Raw genomic sequence first — 16,006 nt, 5'->3', positions numbered from 1 at the left:
TACACGTGTTTGACAGATGTTATTGTGGGTGTAGCAAAATGCTTGTGTTTCTAGTTCCGACAGTGCAGCAATATCTAACAAGTAATATCAAACAATTTCACAACATATACCCCATACACACAAATCTAAGTAAAAGAATGGAATTAAGAACATAAATATGTGGACAAAGTGCCTTTGTGGGAAAGCTCTCACTCTGGGGGCCTTGATATTGGCGAAAGGTGTCTATGAGGACAGCGCTTCACAGCTGTGGAAAACAGTGTCAAGCTGCAGCATATCTTCCCATTGTTTAAGGTAATAAATGGAAATTTGCCAAAAGCCATCCTTCCAGGCCAGACTAAACTTGTCTTTCCCACTAACAATGATGTGCTACTTGGAAGATAGGTTTATTGATCATCCAGACCATCAGAGATTAATGATAGCTGCAAGTATGAAATCCATTACAATTACCATCCATCCATGTGTGGGCTGGATGGTGGATACTGTTAATTACATTAACATGGACATTAATACTGCATGACCTAATTGTAGCCTACTGAGGATAGTCTGTGCACGGCCCAAATAAATGCTTATAAATGTTCTTATTGGCACAGCACATAACGAAAACAATGGTAAACCCTACATGACAGAAACATAGGTCGTAAAGTGAGTATTCTACAATGGTAATATTTAAATACCCCTCTAGTCGATGCTACTCATGAGAAGTAAAGTGCCCCTAGCGACGGACATTTGTATTGGACTAACTGATTACTGTTTCACATCTTAAAAACGCAGTGGTTAGCAACGCTGTTGAGGGCGTATGGACTCGGTCGGCCGTAGGTCAGTGAGCAGCACTGTTAATTCCTCTAGTCTGGAACAGATTGTAGACGCAGTATTCATTTCAGTCTAATAGGCTCGCGATTTTCCTTCGTTCCATTTTTCAACTGAAGGCCTTTCACTGAAAAGTGGGTGTCTCCTCACTACTGGTGTTCAGACAGCGGCGAGTGCAGAAGTGTGTCCTCGATGGCAGGGTGGAAGGACGGCTCGGTGCAGGAGAAGTATCGACTGGTTGTGGTTGGAGGTGGTGGTGTCGGAAAGTCAGCCCTAACTATACAATTTATCCAGGTTAGTAAATAGTCGGCCGTTTCTCCAGCCACTTTGCACGGAATGTTTGGGAATCTGGACGGAGGCTGGCTGAGGTGTTGCGAACGGGGATCCCACAAGTGTATGCTGGGGTTTAGTTCATTTTCTTCTCGCAAAAGTGGGCTACATTCGCCGAGGCCTGTTTAGCACAGAACATATTATGTAAAAACACTTGAAATTGTGTTGGATACAATTTTTACTTTAAGCATATTTGTCAGTACAATGAATAACGCCAATTGGCAATGTAATCTCGCTGGGTTTTGGAAAGTAACTGTGGAATAAATAGTCTCACAATTGTGATTTAGGCTGAACTCTGATTTAAAACTGTATAACCTAAGTATTATAACATTCGGCTACCTGTACAATCTGTACAACCGAAATAAAAAAATACTTATTTGCAAAGTTGAGTTGTCAACATCTCTCTTGTTTTGGAGCAATATTTGGGTGGATCGTCCTGCCCGTTGCGGCGTTACATACATCAGTCTATGTTGGCTACAATATAACACGTCGTTCAGCATTTCTGGGCCTGCTGTACTTGAAAACATAAATCTGAAACAAAAGCCCTATGTAAACTCACATTGAACGTATTTTCCATCATACCCATTAGGTGCAGTATTGACAAATCTCTTGCCTACCATTTTTATTCATGTAGACAATGTTCATTATCAGACAATGAATATGCCTACTGAATAGCCTAATAACGGTTTAGCCAACAGACTAACTAACATTCATTTGGATCCAAAAAATATATGTGAATCAGACTAGGATATAAAGAAATTCCTACACATCCATAACTGTAAGCATATTCATTACAGAGAATATCCCTGCATGCCTTTCTCTAACGTTGATATCATGTGTGAATCTTGATCAATCCCTTTTGTTGCTCAAACAGTTGCAGAGCAATGACAGCTGCTGCTAAAGACAGTTGTTCAAGCCAGTGGCCCAAGCAGCTATTGCCTAGCCACAGTTGTCCTTTATAGTCTTGTCAATGGCATTCCAACACACAGTGTGTTGTCCATAGGTACCCACACTTTTAACTCTTTGTCTTTCCCCTTTCACTATCAAAACCTTTCTATTCACAGTTAGTTTCTTGATGTAGATGCTCATAAAAGTGTAACTGATAATTAGTGGACAAGCGTTGGAATTGTCTTCAGGAGTCTGTAATGCCAGGTCCTAATTCCAGGAGACTAGACTGGGGGTGGGCAGCTGCATGTCTAAAGTGACTGAGACAATAGTGGGGCAGTCAGCAGCATGTGCTGCTTGGGGATTTTGTTGTGATCTGAAGGTCTAATAAGCTTTCAGAAAGCTCATTAAATGTATACTGTGGATGTTGGTCAGATCAGATTACTGTACCACGGTTCAACCATTCTGACCCTATTCTTCTTTGGAATGGAACAGTAGGCTAAGTATTGTATAAACACTTCAAAGTCCTTTAGTATTTTTAGCAAATACTTGCGTTTTGGTCCAAACAAAGAAATATGCACTGTTGACTTATTCCAGTAGGGATAGGAAACAGTAAACCACAGTACAAGTGCTTTATTACAGTGTAATGAGACAGTAATGTGATCAATTACCATGTGATATGAAACTAATAATACTGATAGGACAGTAACACCAAGATAATAATAGACAGATTATTACATTTTGTTTAAGCAACAAGATTGTTGTTTGTTAACAAGATGAGTAGAATATAGGGTAGGTAGATGAAGACTGTCTGCAGCTCAGCGATCAGCAGTTCACAGATATTTTCTGGATGATTACTTTGTCATGGCAACGGTGCCTCTGGAGCCTTTAGTTGAAATTTGCAGGTCAGTCCGCACTCACTAAAGAACATTCATTTGGGAAATAAGACCATTTCTTTGTATGCACTTAGCATTTCAGAATGTGTCCAATCCAGTCTTGATCAACACTCTTTATTCCTCTTTATAATAACCATACCACAGCTGTGTTCATTGTGAATAGCGGTATAATATAATCATGTGCAACCAAATCTTTTAGATGAGCATCAATCTCTTATTTGTCCCTTGACATGCAAAGGAATTCCCATTATATACAGTATGTTAAATCTGTGAGAAATGAGTGCAGTATAAACGGCCTATATGCTCTGCATGCATAGTCTATAGCAGGGTTCCCCAACTGGTGGCCTGCTTGTTGGACATAAAAACACCAGGAAATCAGCTCTAAGTCATTTTAATTTTGGAAATATTTTCCAAGTATTCTCACACATAATAGAGAGATCTATGTGATTGTATACAAATGTAAGCAAGGCTTGAAATATATATTTATTTTGGTCAAATCTAGTTGGTGTGTTGACTGCATTCCTTTTCTTATTTATTTTGTATATGTCTGTGGATGTAAAGAAAAATTAATTTGGTAATGTGTAGAATGTTGACATCATGGAAAGCGCCTACATCCTATTAGAGTTTTCTAGAAGCCGGCTGCCAGGGGAAAAACCTCGCAGCTGGCTGTTGAGTCCAGACTTTCCCATCTAGATCTGTGGAGGGTCAGTTGGGGTGGGGGACAGAGTGTTGTCTGAGTCATGTTGGGTTAATGACCATGGAACAGCCGGAATCAGCGCCTTTGGAAAAGGAAGTCCCTCCACTCCTGTTCGTTTTCAATGGACCACTTAGATTTGAAAAAGAAAACATGAGCCGCAGCCTGCCTCACTGGCTGGGCTTGTGAGTGTGATTGTGTGTGGTAGTGTGCACTTGATGGAATTGGATAAGATTTAAAGGTGGGGAAAAAACCTGACACCGTTTTAACAGTAAAGGGATTACAGAGATACATCCGAATCTATAGAGAAATGTAAAGCCTCTCTCCTATTAAGCATACTGTCTTGGCCCAATTTGAGTGGGATGAACAACAACAAAAACTTTCTTGGCTCAGTAACCATGTTTCCATCCACAGTTTGTATGCGACTAAAGTCATACCTTATTTTTTAAAAATCACGACAGCTGTGATGGAAACAGGAAGTTTCGGTACAATTTTATAGATGTCGACAGATCAATAGTTTGTTCGACTTGGTGGGATCTTTTTGTGTCGGCAAAATGAATAATGTGAGAAATGGAGGTGAAAACACCTTTATGCGCAAATATGCAGTTTTTTAGGCTACAGATGAAATAAGTTATGAACTTCACAAGATGGTGAAAGTGCACAATGATCTTGATGCTCCTTTCCAATAAATCTCAAGGGTCTTATTCTGGTGATCGATGCTTGACTGCCATTTTGACAAATACAAACATTCTAGCTCTTATCCATAATAATCTCATATAGACTAGCCTCCCTGCACAGTCTATCCACACTGTGAGCTGTTGGATAGAGCGCACATGTCAAGACCAGAGTAGACACATTTTGTATTTAATGCAAGAGTTTTTTTGTAACAAAACTATAGGTAGAGTTGAAAATGTGATGGAAACATTGAAGTTCAGATTTCTATTCAGCACATGAAAACTTAAGCGTGCACTACGTCGTCACGCACTGATTTTTATCTCAAACAAGTCCATTTGGTGGAAACACACCACTGTATTTTAGAATATTCTCATGAAAATCTGTCGCCAATTGAATGGAAACCTAGTTACTGAAACCGTTGTAGTGTATACTAGACTAGTCACACAATGGCTGAAGTGAGGGTCCTTTTACAGTGCAGGGAGGATGATGTCACTCTATAATAACAGAGTGACAGGGCAGGCAGGTCATCGCCACTGGGAGTAGTTGAAGTAAGAACACAGCCAAGCCAAGCCAATGAGTAGAATGGCAGAAAGGTGACATAACATTGAGTCATCTGACAAAAGTTTTGGAACACAGAGTGTTATTCAACAGATGGAATACATGACTCAATGTGGGGTGGTGGGGTTCAAGCCATTTGATCCCATATCTAATGTCTCTCATTTGTTTGACCGATGGAATGAACAACATTTCTGCTATGGTTCCTTTGTGGAAGTTATCATTAGCAACCATGGCACCTGTGGGAGTGAAATGCTATCTTCTCGCCAGACTGGATGACAGAGTAGTAAAGCATGGTGTTGCATGGACACACAGCTGCTAAAATTAGCCCTGATCACTGACTCTCTTTCATTTCTGCTGGAGTTGACTTCCCGCTGTGTGATTCAGTGGGAGAGCACAGTATCCAGCCTGATAGAGTCATGAAGGATTAGATACAGACCAGTATGATCAGAGGTTAAAGACACCTAAACAGTGAGTACTTAAGTGCTCTCTTTCTTTTTTGCTCTCTCTAGCCCCTCTCTCTCTGTCTCATTCTGAGCATGGTTTTTATTACTGAGATGAGGTCATTTAGGAGAAATGCTGCTGCTCTGGGTTCTAATTGAATAAATACAGATTAAGCATGTGGGCGTTCTTTCCTGGGCATTTGCAGGCAAGGTGTGTGTGTGATGGGGGTTGGGGGATTGTTTCATGCACATTTCTCTGAAATAGACGCAGCGGGCTAAGTAAAGTGTTTGTTTGCAGCAGTGGTGATGGGGGTGTGCATTCCCACACACCCAGGACAAGGTGGCTGAGTACCAGGTAGTGTGGAAACTGCCATGACCAGCACACTTTAAACCTATTTTTGGACATAGTCAGTGTTGTAGCATTCTATCTAGCTTGGTGATACATCATATACCACTGATACGTTTTGGTTTGAGCTGGTTTTTCATTTCCTTTGAGGGAGTTGGTAACCCAACACATTTAGCTGTGTGGGGGTGTTTGGTAGTGCTGCCAAGGTGGGTGATGAGGGAACATTGTTGGTTTTGTTCTCCAGGAGGGTCACCTGTTGATTTCTCACAGAGCTGGCTCATTGAATGAGCGTTCCTGTGAAGTGAACCCGTCTGCGCTCATAGCAGGGAAGTCATTCTCACAGCACTTAATTCTGAGCTACTTAAACAACAACTATCCTGCTTACATTTCCAAAAAGTCCCGTAGAAGTCATTTTCCAATTCCATATGGGTGTTGTCAGAGGGAGAGAAAATTCATACATTTCCCTCTAACCTAAATGTTATAATTTGATGAACATGTTATAATGACCATACACATTCCTATGAATGTATTTGTATGATAGTTTTGAGTGCATGATGCAGCACAATGTTTGTGCAACATTGTAATCATGTTTAGTTCTTAAAGGCTTAGACTCAAGGGTTAAGAGATAACGTTGAAATTATTTTGGTTTTTAATGACACAAGTCTGTGCTGGTCTCTTACCCTAAAGCAGGGGTTCCCAATTAGATTCAGCCATGGGCCTGTTGTTTTCTTGAGTGGAGGGTTGGGGGACCGAAACATCATTATAAATCATTTAAAATCACTTTGAGCTGATTTCCTGGTGATTTTATTGGTGATCAGGTTTATTATAGATGTATCATTACACTGGGTGGAGTCAGGTTTCTCTATTATCTTTGTTTTCTGTCCAAACATCTAACATTTGTACCTCAATAGGCAGAACATGGTTACATAGTAGAGGTCGACCAATTATGATTTTCTTTTCAAGGCCGATACCGAAACCGATTATTGGAGGACCAAAAAAGCTGCTACAGATTTAATCGGCCGATTTGTATTTTTTAAAATATTTATTTGTAATAATGACAATTACAACAATACTGAATGAATACTTATTTTAACTTAACATCAATAAAATCAATTTAGCCTCAAATAAATAATGAAACATGTTCAATTTGGTTTAAATAATGCCAAAACAAAGTGTTGGAGTAGAAAGTAAAAGTGCAATATGTGCTATGTAAGAAAGCTAACGTTTAAGTTCCTTGCTCAGAACATGAGAACATATGAAAGCTGGTGGTTCCTTTTTTAAAATGAGTCTTCAATATTCCCAGGTAAGAAGTTTTAAGTTGTAGTTATTATAGGACTATTTCCCTCTATACCATTTTGTATTTCATTAACCTTTGTTCTTATAGGCACTTTAGTATTGCCAGTGTAACAGTATAGCTTCCATCCCTCTCCTCACTCCTCACTGGGCTCGAACCAGGAACACAACGACAACAGCCAACCTCGAAGCAGCGTTACCCATGCAGAGCAAGGGAAACAACCACTCCAAGGCTCAGAGTGAGTGACGTTTGAAACGCTATTAACGCGTGCTAACTAGCTAGCCATATCACTTCGGTTACACCAGCCTCATCTCGGGAGTTGATAGGCTTGAAGTCATAAACGGCGCAATGCTTGACGCACAATGCAGAGCTGCTGGCAAAACACACGAAAGTGCTGTTTGAATGAATGTTTACGGGCCTGCTTCTGCCTATCTCCGCTCAGTCAGATACTTGTATGTTTATATGCTCAGTCAGATTATATGCAACGCAGGACACGCTAGATAATATCTAGTAATATCATCAACCATGTGTAGTTAACTAGTGATTATGATTTATTGTTGTTTTATAAGATGAGTTTAATGCTAGCTAGCAACTTACCTTGGCTTACTGCGTTCTCGTAACAGGCAGTCTCCTTGTGGAGTGCAAGGAGAGAGTGGCAGGTCGTTAATGCCTTGGACTAGTTAACTGTAAGGTTGCAAAATTGGATCCCCCGAGCTGACAAGGTGAAAATCTGTCGTTCTGCCCCTGAACGAGGCAGTTAACCCACCATTCCTAGGCCGTCATTGAAAATAAGAATGTGTTCTTAACTGACTTGCCTAGTTAAATAAAGATTAAATAAAGGTGTAATATATATATATATATATATATATCAATAAAATCACGATTTCCGATTGTTATGAACTTGAAATCGGCCCTAATTAATCGGCCGTTCCTATTAACCTATATTACATAGAACTGCTGATCATAACATAGTACATTTCAATAAGATCAGATCAATAATAAACTCACTGTCCGTGGTCCCTGTGGTAAAGAATAAGGCAGGATATCAACTCTGACTGCTCTTCGAAAAAGTTTATGGAGGACCACTTCCTTGTTGCCTGGGTAACAGACCAGAACCTGGCATAGTGCCAATTCTCACTCCCTGGGCAGGGGTGTCGACTAGCACGGACTTTGCTGATAACTACTTTATTGAGGAAAAATGTACTTGCCATGACTGTGATATGTGGTTGTCTCGTCTAGCTCACCCAAAAAGCACCAACATAATGTATTTCGACCCCTAAAAGCACCAAAAGGGGTAATTTTTTACACAATTGGAAATTATGGAAAAATGACACTTTCTGTCAAACAGTAACACTTCTTATTTTATTAACCTTTTCTAACAAAATGGTTTAAATGCCCCAAAATAAGCATATATTTTAACACATTTCTTTCCATTCAAAGTGTTGTGTTTCTGTGAAACGTTGTTGGGAACAGACAACAGCACAAAGGGCAAGAATTAATTTAATTTGACCTTTATTTAACTTGGCAAGTCAGTTAAGAACAAATTCTTATTTTCAATGACGGCCTAGGAACAGTGGGTTAACTGCCTTGTTCAGGAGCAGAACGACAGATTTTTACCTTGTCAGCTTAAGGATTCGATCTTGCAACCTTTCAGCTACAAGTCCAACACTCTAACCACTAGGCTACCTGCTGCCCCGAAGGTAGAAGAAGGTAGATACAACAATACATCACACAAAGCAGCCACAACTGTCAGTAAGAGTGTCCATGATTGAGTCTTTGAACGAAGATGTTGAGATAAAACTGTCCAGTTTGAGTGTTTTGTTACAGCTCTTTCCAGTCGCTAGCTGCAGCGAACTGAAAAGACGAGTGACCCAGGGATGTGTGTGCTTTGGGGACCTTGACAGAATGTGACTGGTAATCTGACATACCGGTATGACCTAAAATAGCCACCGAGATGGGAGTTATAGGCGATATGGTCACCGGTGTCATCAGACTTTTAGGTCTAACTTTGGAACGCTCTGGGCTATAAACACATTTCCAATTGCATCTGAAAGATGACTCTCAACTTGGTATAGAGACATTGACTGGAATCTAAATTAAATTAAATGTTTATTTATTCATTTTACTGGCTGCCACACCCCCCCAGGGACCACATCTGCGGTGGCCTCATATCTACAGTGCATTCGGAAAGTATTCAGACCCCTTGACTTTTTCCACATTTTGTTACGTTACAGCCTTATTCTAAAATTGATTTCATATTTTTTTCCCTCATCAATCTATACCCCATAATGACAAAGTGAAAACTGTTTTTTAGAAATACCTTAATTACATAAGTATTCAGACCCTTTGCTATGAGATAGCTGTGCAGCGCCGCCCCCCATCCAACCTGACAGAGCTGAAGAGGATCTGCAGAAAGAATGGGAGAAATTCCCCAAATACAGGTGTGCCAAGCTTGTAGAGTCATACCCAACAAGACTTGAGGCTGTAAGCACTTCCCAATGTGCTTCAACAAAGTACTGTGTAAAGGGTCTGAATTTTAATATAAATGTGACATTTCAGTTTTGTTATTTTATAAATTTGCAAAAATAAACTTATTGCTTTGTCATAATGGTCATTGTGTGTATATTGATGAGAAAAAATAGGATTTAATACAATTTAGAATAAGGCTGTAACGTAACAAAATGTGGAAAAAGTCAAGGAGTCTGAATACTTTCCAAATGCTTTCCGAATGCACTGTATATCTTTTCAGGGTACATACATCTACACCTGTGACAAAATTGGTGCTTTTATCACAAATGTTACTATTGAGTCCACATTTTCAGCTTAGGCACGCACCACTAGTATACAAAATAGATTACATTTTTGACCCCTGTTGGTGATTTTAGGGTTAAGATTAATGCATTAATTTTAAGTCTGTAAGTCTGCTAAATGACAAAAATGATAAATAATAATGGGACTGGGATTTGAATGGACAGGACAGGACACCCCCGCCCATCTGCATGCAGTGGGTAGGAGAGATCTTCTCGGGTTTAGACCAGAACAGAACCGAGGACAATCGTACCCTAACAGATCCGGGTCTAGACCAGACCCGATTGGAACCGAGTGACAAAAAATATGCCAAATTGCTCTTCTGGTTAACAAATACGTCTGTAAATGTTGGCTAGGCCTTCTTTAAGTTAAGAAATTCACCTTTTATTAGCGTAAAACAAATATGCTATAGCCTATGCAAAGCAGTGGTCTGGTGGTCTCTGGTCTATCAGCTGTAGTTACATAGACCTGAGACCCACTGACAATCAAACAGGACCCACCCGAGGGCAAAATTTGAACTTTGGACCTGGTCGGGTCTCGGGTATTCAGGTTAGGGTCTCGGGATTCAGGTTGGGATGGACCCGTGACCCGTGAATGCTTCTAGTGGGTGGTGTGGTCCACGTTCACTGGGGGCAGGCCTTTCCATTGGCTCCTAGTGAATAAACTGCATTACAGAAGGCTTCCACTGAAGGCAAGTCTTCTCATCACCACTATTATCAGTGTCTAATTGACCCGGAGTCTTAGACAGACAGAGACTAAAGACGAGGGGAGTCGGTGACACTGAATGCCCCCACCCCCATGCAAAAGTGCTACCACCAATCAGAGCTTACTACTGTGTTATTACTGGATATTTGATGTATATTAATGTTTATAATGTATGGTCAGGTGGAATGTTCCTCCCTGTTGAGTTTCCCTATACTTGAGTGCCACAGCAAAGGGTTTTTGTTGTTGCTCTAACATGTTCATTACATGGTCGCTATTCATAGAGGAGATGAGATGATAGACAGGTGTTGAGGGAAACAAGTGATGGTTAGAGAAAAGCAGTGGGTATGTGTTTACCCCTCCCCCTCGATTCACCACAGGGCCTCCTCTCTCTCTCTCTCTGTCTCTCTCTCTCTCCCCTTTGGTCTCACATCAGGGCATGTATTTACTTACTCCTGTGGCTTTTCAAAGGCCCTGCCTCTACTTTAGGTATCCTGTTTACCTGAATCAACTGCTTGTAGAAACCATGTCTGGCAGGGCATGAGCTGACACACACACACACACACACACACACACACACACACACACACACACACACACACACACACACACACACACACACACACACACACACACACACACACACACACACACACACACACACACACACACACACACACACACACACACACACACACACACGAGACTGGGGTGACAGTTAGTCAAAAAGATTCTACCTCTCACCTTGCAGAGGATAAGAGTTGTTGTTTCCACTAAGCCAGTGAATTTCTTTGGGTAGAATTCAGATTCTATTTCTATCCCCTTTTTCATGCAGTCACAGTAAAAAACTATTTCCAGTTCATCTGTGGGTTTAGCATACAGTGACTGTGATTCTCTATGTTCTCCGGGACAGCAGGGGAGAGGATCCAGAGAGTGCATGTGTTTCTGTTCAGATAATCACTTCCCACCATGAACAGGAACAGATTAGAATACGGCTGCCTGGCCTGGGGCTGTGTAAATGTTCATGGTCTGCACGGACACAGGGAACATATGCCTCCCATCTCCAAGCTCACACAAATGACATCTGCTGGAGGATCTGTCACTTATGCTTACCAGCCTCCTCTCATTTGGCCCGATCCATAGAGTCACGTTGAAACAGGGAATATCAAAGAGTGACAAGAGGAATGTGTGTCACATCATCTTTAACACAATCTGCTTGTGTGAACTTTGGTCTGTAACTGTAACTTTCTCACATATTGAGCTTTGACTTTGTTGACTGTTCACATAAGATATGGAGGCATGGGCCCCTCTCAGACCTCTATCATCTATGACAGGGGTAGACAGCCCTGTTCTTGTAGTCCCGCATGTACGGCAAGACAACCTGACCAATTGAGCTAATTAAACAGTTCAGTGCCTAAATTCAACACACCTAGTTTTCAAATACATGTGGTCCTCCAGGACCAGGGTTGTCTACCCCTGATCTTTACTGAACACAAATATCAACGCAGCATGTAGAGTGTTGGTTCCATGTTTCATGAGCTGAAATAAAAGATCCCAGAAATGTTCCATACACACAAAAAGCTTATTTCTCTCAATTTTGGTGCACAAATTTGTTTACATCCCTGTTAGAGAGCATTTCTCCCTTGGAAAGATAATCCATCCACTTGCCAGGTGTGGTAAATCAAGTAGCTGATTTAAACAGCACGATCATTACACAGATTCACCTTGTGCTGATGACAATAAAAGGCCACTCTAAAATGTGCAGTGCCACAGATGCTACAATGCCACAGATGTCTCAAGTTTTGAGGGAGCGTGCAATTGGCATGCTGACTGCAGGAATGTCCATCAAACCTGATGCCAGAGAATTGAATGTTAATTTCTCTACCATAAGCCGCCTCCAACATAATTTTAGAGAATTTGTCAGTACATCCAAAGGGCCTCACAACCACAGACCACATGTAACCACTTCAGCCCAGGACCTACAAATCCGGCTTCTTCACCTGCTGGATCGTTTGACACCAGCCACCCGGACATTGGATGAAACTGAGAAGTATTTCTGTCAGTAATAAAGCCCTTTAATGGTGAAAAACTCATTCTGATTGGCTGAGCCTGGCTCCCCAGTGGGTGGGCCTAAGCCCTCCCAGGCCCACGCATGGCTGTACCCCTGCCCTGTCATGTGAAATCCATAGATTAGGTCCTAATTAATTGATTTCAATTGACTGATTTCCTTATATGAACTGTAATTGTTGCATGTTGCGTTTTTATATTTTTGTCCAGTATATGACATGGTGAGGCTGTGGGTGTATGTGACACAGCACTTCCCCAGACAGGAATTGGTTTAAAATGATGTCTCAGCAGCAACCCCTCCTGGGACATTAGCTATCTAGAGCAGGTATTCCCAAACTGGGGTACGCGCAATGGCGTCGGGGCTACGCCAAATAAAATGTGATTCACATTTTTAAACAGTCCATTTATATTTATAGCCGAACATAGCGGCTGCTCATGCCTATATCTGTATTGATGGCGCAAAAGCCATGACAGGGAGACCTAGTGGAGTGGTAACGCGCGTGCAAGCAGTTGTTCCCTACACCACTTGGGTACACTGCAGCATCCCCCGAGAGGCTCTTGCTGCCAAGGAAATGCCTGACAGCTTGAAAGACGTTTTGGACAGTACAGTGAAAATGGTTACCTTTATTAAAGTAAGGCCCCTGAACTCTCGTGTATTTTCGACACTCTGCAATGCTATGGGCAGCGATCATGTAACGATTTTACAACATACAGAAGTGTGCTGGTTATCAAGGGGCAAAGTATTGACACGTTTTTTAAAATTGGTGAGACGATCTTCAAGTTTTCTTTACTGACTAAAATTTTCACTTGTCTGACCGCTTGCATGATGACTGGTTTCTCACACGACTGGCCGATCTGGGTGATGTTTTTCTCACCTGAATGATCTGAATCTAGGATTACAGGGACTTTCCGCAACTATATTCAATGTGCAGGATAAAATTGAGGCAATGATTAAGAAGTTGGAGCTCTTCTATGTCTGCATTAACAAGGACAACACACAGGTATTTCCATCATTGTTTGATTTTCTTTGTGGGCAAATGAACTCAAGCTTACGAACAATGTCAAATGTGATATAGCGAAGCACCTAAGTGAATTGGGTGCGCAATTATGCAGGTAACTTTCCCGAAACAGATGACACAAACAACTGGATTCGTTATCCCTTTCATGCCCTGCCTCCAGTCCACTTACCGATATCTGAACAAGAGAGCCTCATCGAAATTGCAACAAGCGGTTCTGTGAAAATTGAATTTAATCAGGAGCCGCTGCCAGATTTCTGGATTGGGCTGCGCTCAGAGTATCCTGCCTTGGCAAATCGCACTGTTAAGACACTGATGTCCTATGCAACCTTGTATCTATGTGAGAGTGGATTCTCGGCCCTCACTAGCATGAACTAAATACAGGCACAGACTGTGTGTGGAAAATGATTTAAGACTTATACTTAACTACAACCCAACATTGCAGAGTTCTGTGTATCCTTTCAAGCACAGCCTTCTCATTAACCTGTGGTGAGTTATTCACAATTTTTGATGAACAAATACGTTTTTATATGTAAGATGGTTAAATAAAGAGCAAAATTATTGATTGTTATTTTTTGTGCCCTGGTCCTGTAAGAGCTCTTTGTTACTTCCCACGAGCCGGGTTGTGACAAAAACTCAAACTCATTCTTATGTTTAATATGTTTAATATGTTTAATATGTTTAATATGTGTGTGTGTGTGTGTGTGTGTGTGTGTGTGTGTGTGTGTGTGTGTGTGTGTGTGTGTGTGTGTGTGTGTGTGTGTGTGTGTGTGTGTGTGTGTGTGTGTGTGTGTGTGTGTGTGTGTGTGTGTGTGTGTGTGTGTGTGTGTGTGTGTGTGGCAGGCTTACAATGATGGCAAAAAACAACATTTGAGAGTCCGCTGACCCTGGTGCTAGAGGAGGTCACAGCTGCAGGAATGTTTGAAGGGGTACGGGACTATAAAAGTTTGGGAACCACTGATCTACTGATCCTCCTTCAGCCACCTTTCCTTTCAGTTCTATGCTGCCAATTACTGGAAAGAACTGCAAAAATCCTGAAGCTGGAGACTCATATCTCCCTCACTAGCTTTAAGCACCAGCTGACAGAGCAGCTCACAGATCACTGCACCTGCACGTAGCCCATCTGTAAATAACATATCCAACTACCTCATCCCCATACTGTATTTATTTATCTTGCTCCTTTGCACCCCAGTATCTCTACTTGCACATTCATCTTCTGCACATCTATCACTCCAGTGTTTAATTGGTATATTGTAATTACTTTGTCACCGTGGCCTATTTATTGCCTTACCTCCCTTCTCTTACCTCATTTTCCGTGGGCCGGAGTTGTCACACTTTTCCCCCTTCCCTAGCAAACACAGCTGATTTAAACTAATTGCGTTGTAATCTGAAGATGATGATTAGTTTATTATTGGAACTGGGTGTGTTAACTGGGGTTGGGGCAAAAGTGTGACATCAATCAGGCCTACGAGGACTGGAGTTGCCCATCCCTGGTCTAGACTCTATGGTATGACGTGGATGCCTGTCAGGCGGCCTTAAGACTCCCAAGAGCCCTTGGCTTCTGCCTGATCCAGAGAGAGGCCATTGGTCTCACCCCCCCCCCCCTCTCTTGATCTGTTAGAACATAAAATATGTGTCTGTCTGTATCCCTATATGTCTCTGCCTTTTATTTACTCTCAACAAAAATCTGTGTCAGATCTGCCAGGCTGTTTGGTTTGCTATACTGCAGCTATTGCAGCCCATTCGTTTAGTCATAGTTATATGATATATTGACGTGTTTAATTTGCGCTCAGTGGGGATGCCCTGAGTGGGTTGGTATTGAGAAACATTAGATTAGACATGGCTTTTGTTTTCTTCTCGAATTAGTCCGTAGAGGCCATAGTTGTCCATACTAGCCACAGGCTATTGTTGCCATAACATTTGACTATCATCTTGCAAAAATCATGATCTGATCTGCCTAAAATGCCTTGTGTCAACAGTACCACAGCATTCCAGTCAGTCTGGTCCCTGATCTCACCACAGCACGTTATACTGGTTCTGTTTGTTTGATTTGGATAGATCTGATCTGGGTCCCAAATGGCACCCTATTCATGACTGACTGTGTTTCTGAGTGTCTGAGACAACTGTGGCCTGGAGTCATCGTGTAACGGATGGCTCCAACAACAAACAGCAGTGGCAGTTAAAGGAGAAGAACCCACAGCTTCTATTATCCCTCCTGTTTGTTTTGATTTCATTTTCTCTCCCCAACCTCTGAGTACAGCAGTCTCTCTGGGACAATGTCACTGTGGATTAGGCATAATGACTGTTTCAGGAATTCACTGGATCAAGCTCTCTTTGTTGTTTAAAAAATAAAAGATGCTAGAGCCTTGATGTAGGGTTGTTCAGTTTGGTCCCCCAGTATATGAGTAACGGTTTGCATTACGGAAAGATACAATCCCAAACGGCCATTAAAAAGGCACAGCCATCGTCAAAACAATAATTGGATCGG

At 41.6% G+C, this 16,006-nt stretch overlaps 1 protein-coding gene across 1 annotated transcript in view; it reads left to right on the top strand.

Moving 5' to 3' along the window:
* Positions 1-758: 758 nt before the first annotated feature.
* The window catches only part of rras2 (RAS related 2), a 47,831-nt gene continuing 32,583 nt past the window's right edge, over positions 759-16,006 (top strand). The window contains exon 1 of the mRNA XM_046345752.1: positions 759-1,101. Within this exon, the coding sequence (XP_046201708.1) occupies positions 1,000-1,101 (102 nt within the window). The 5' untranslated portion in view covers positions 759-999. The remainder of the gene's footprint in view (positions 1,102-16,006) is intronic.

The sequence above is a fragment of the Oncorhynchus gorbuscha genome, linkage group LG04 (assembly GCF_021184085.1).
Source record: "Oncorhynchus gorbuscha isolate QuinsamMale2020 ecotype Even-year linkage group LG04, OgorEven_v1.0, whole genome shotgun sequence".
Classification (NCBI taxonomy): domain Eukaryota; kingdom Metazoa; phylum Chordata; class Actinopteri; order Salmoniformes; family Salmonidae; genus Oncorhynchus; species Oncorhynchus gorbuscha.
The sequence above is the reverse complement of the archived record's forward strand: the minus strand, read 5'-3'. Positions and strand labels throughout refer to the sequence as shown.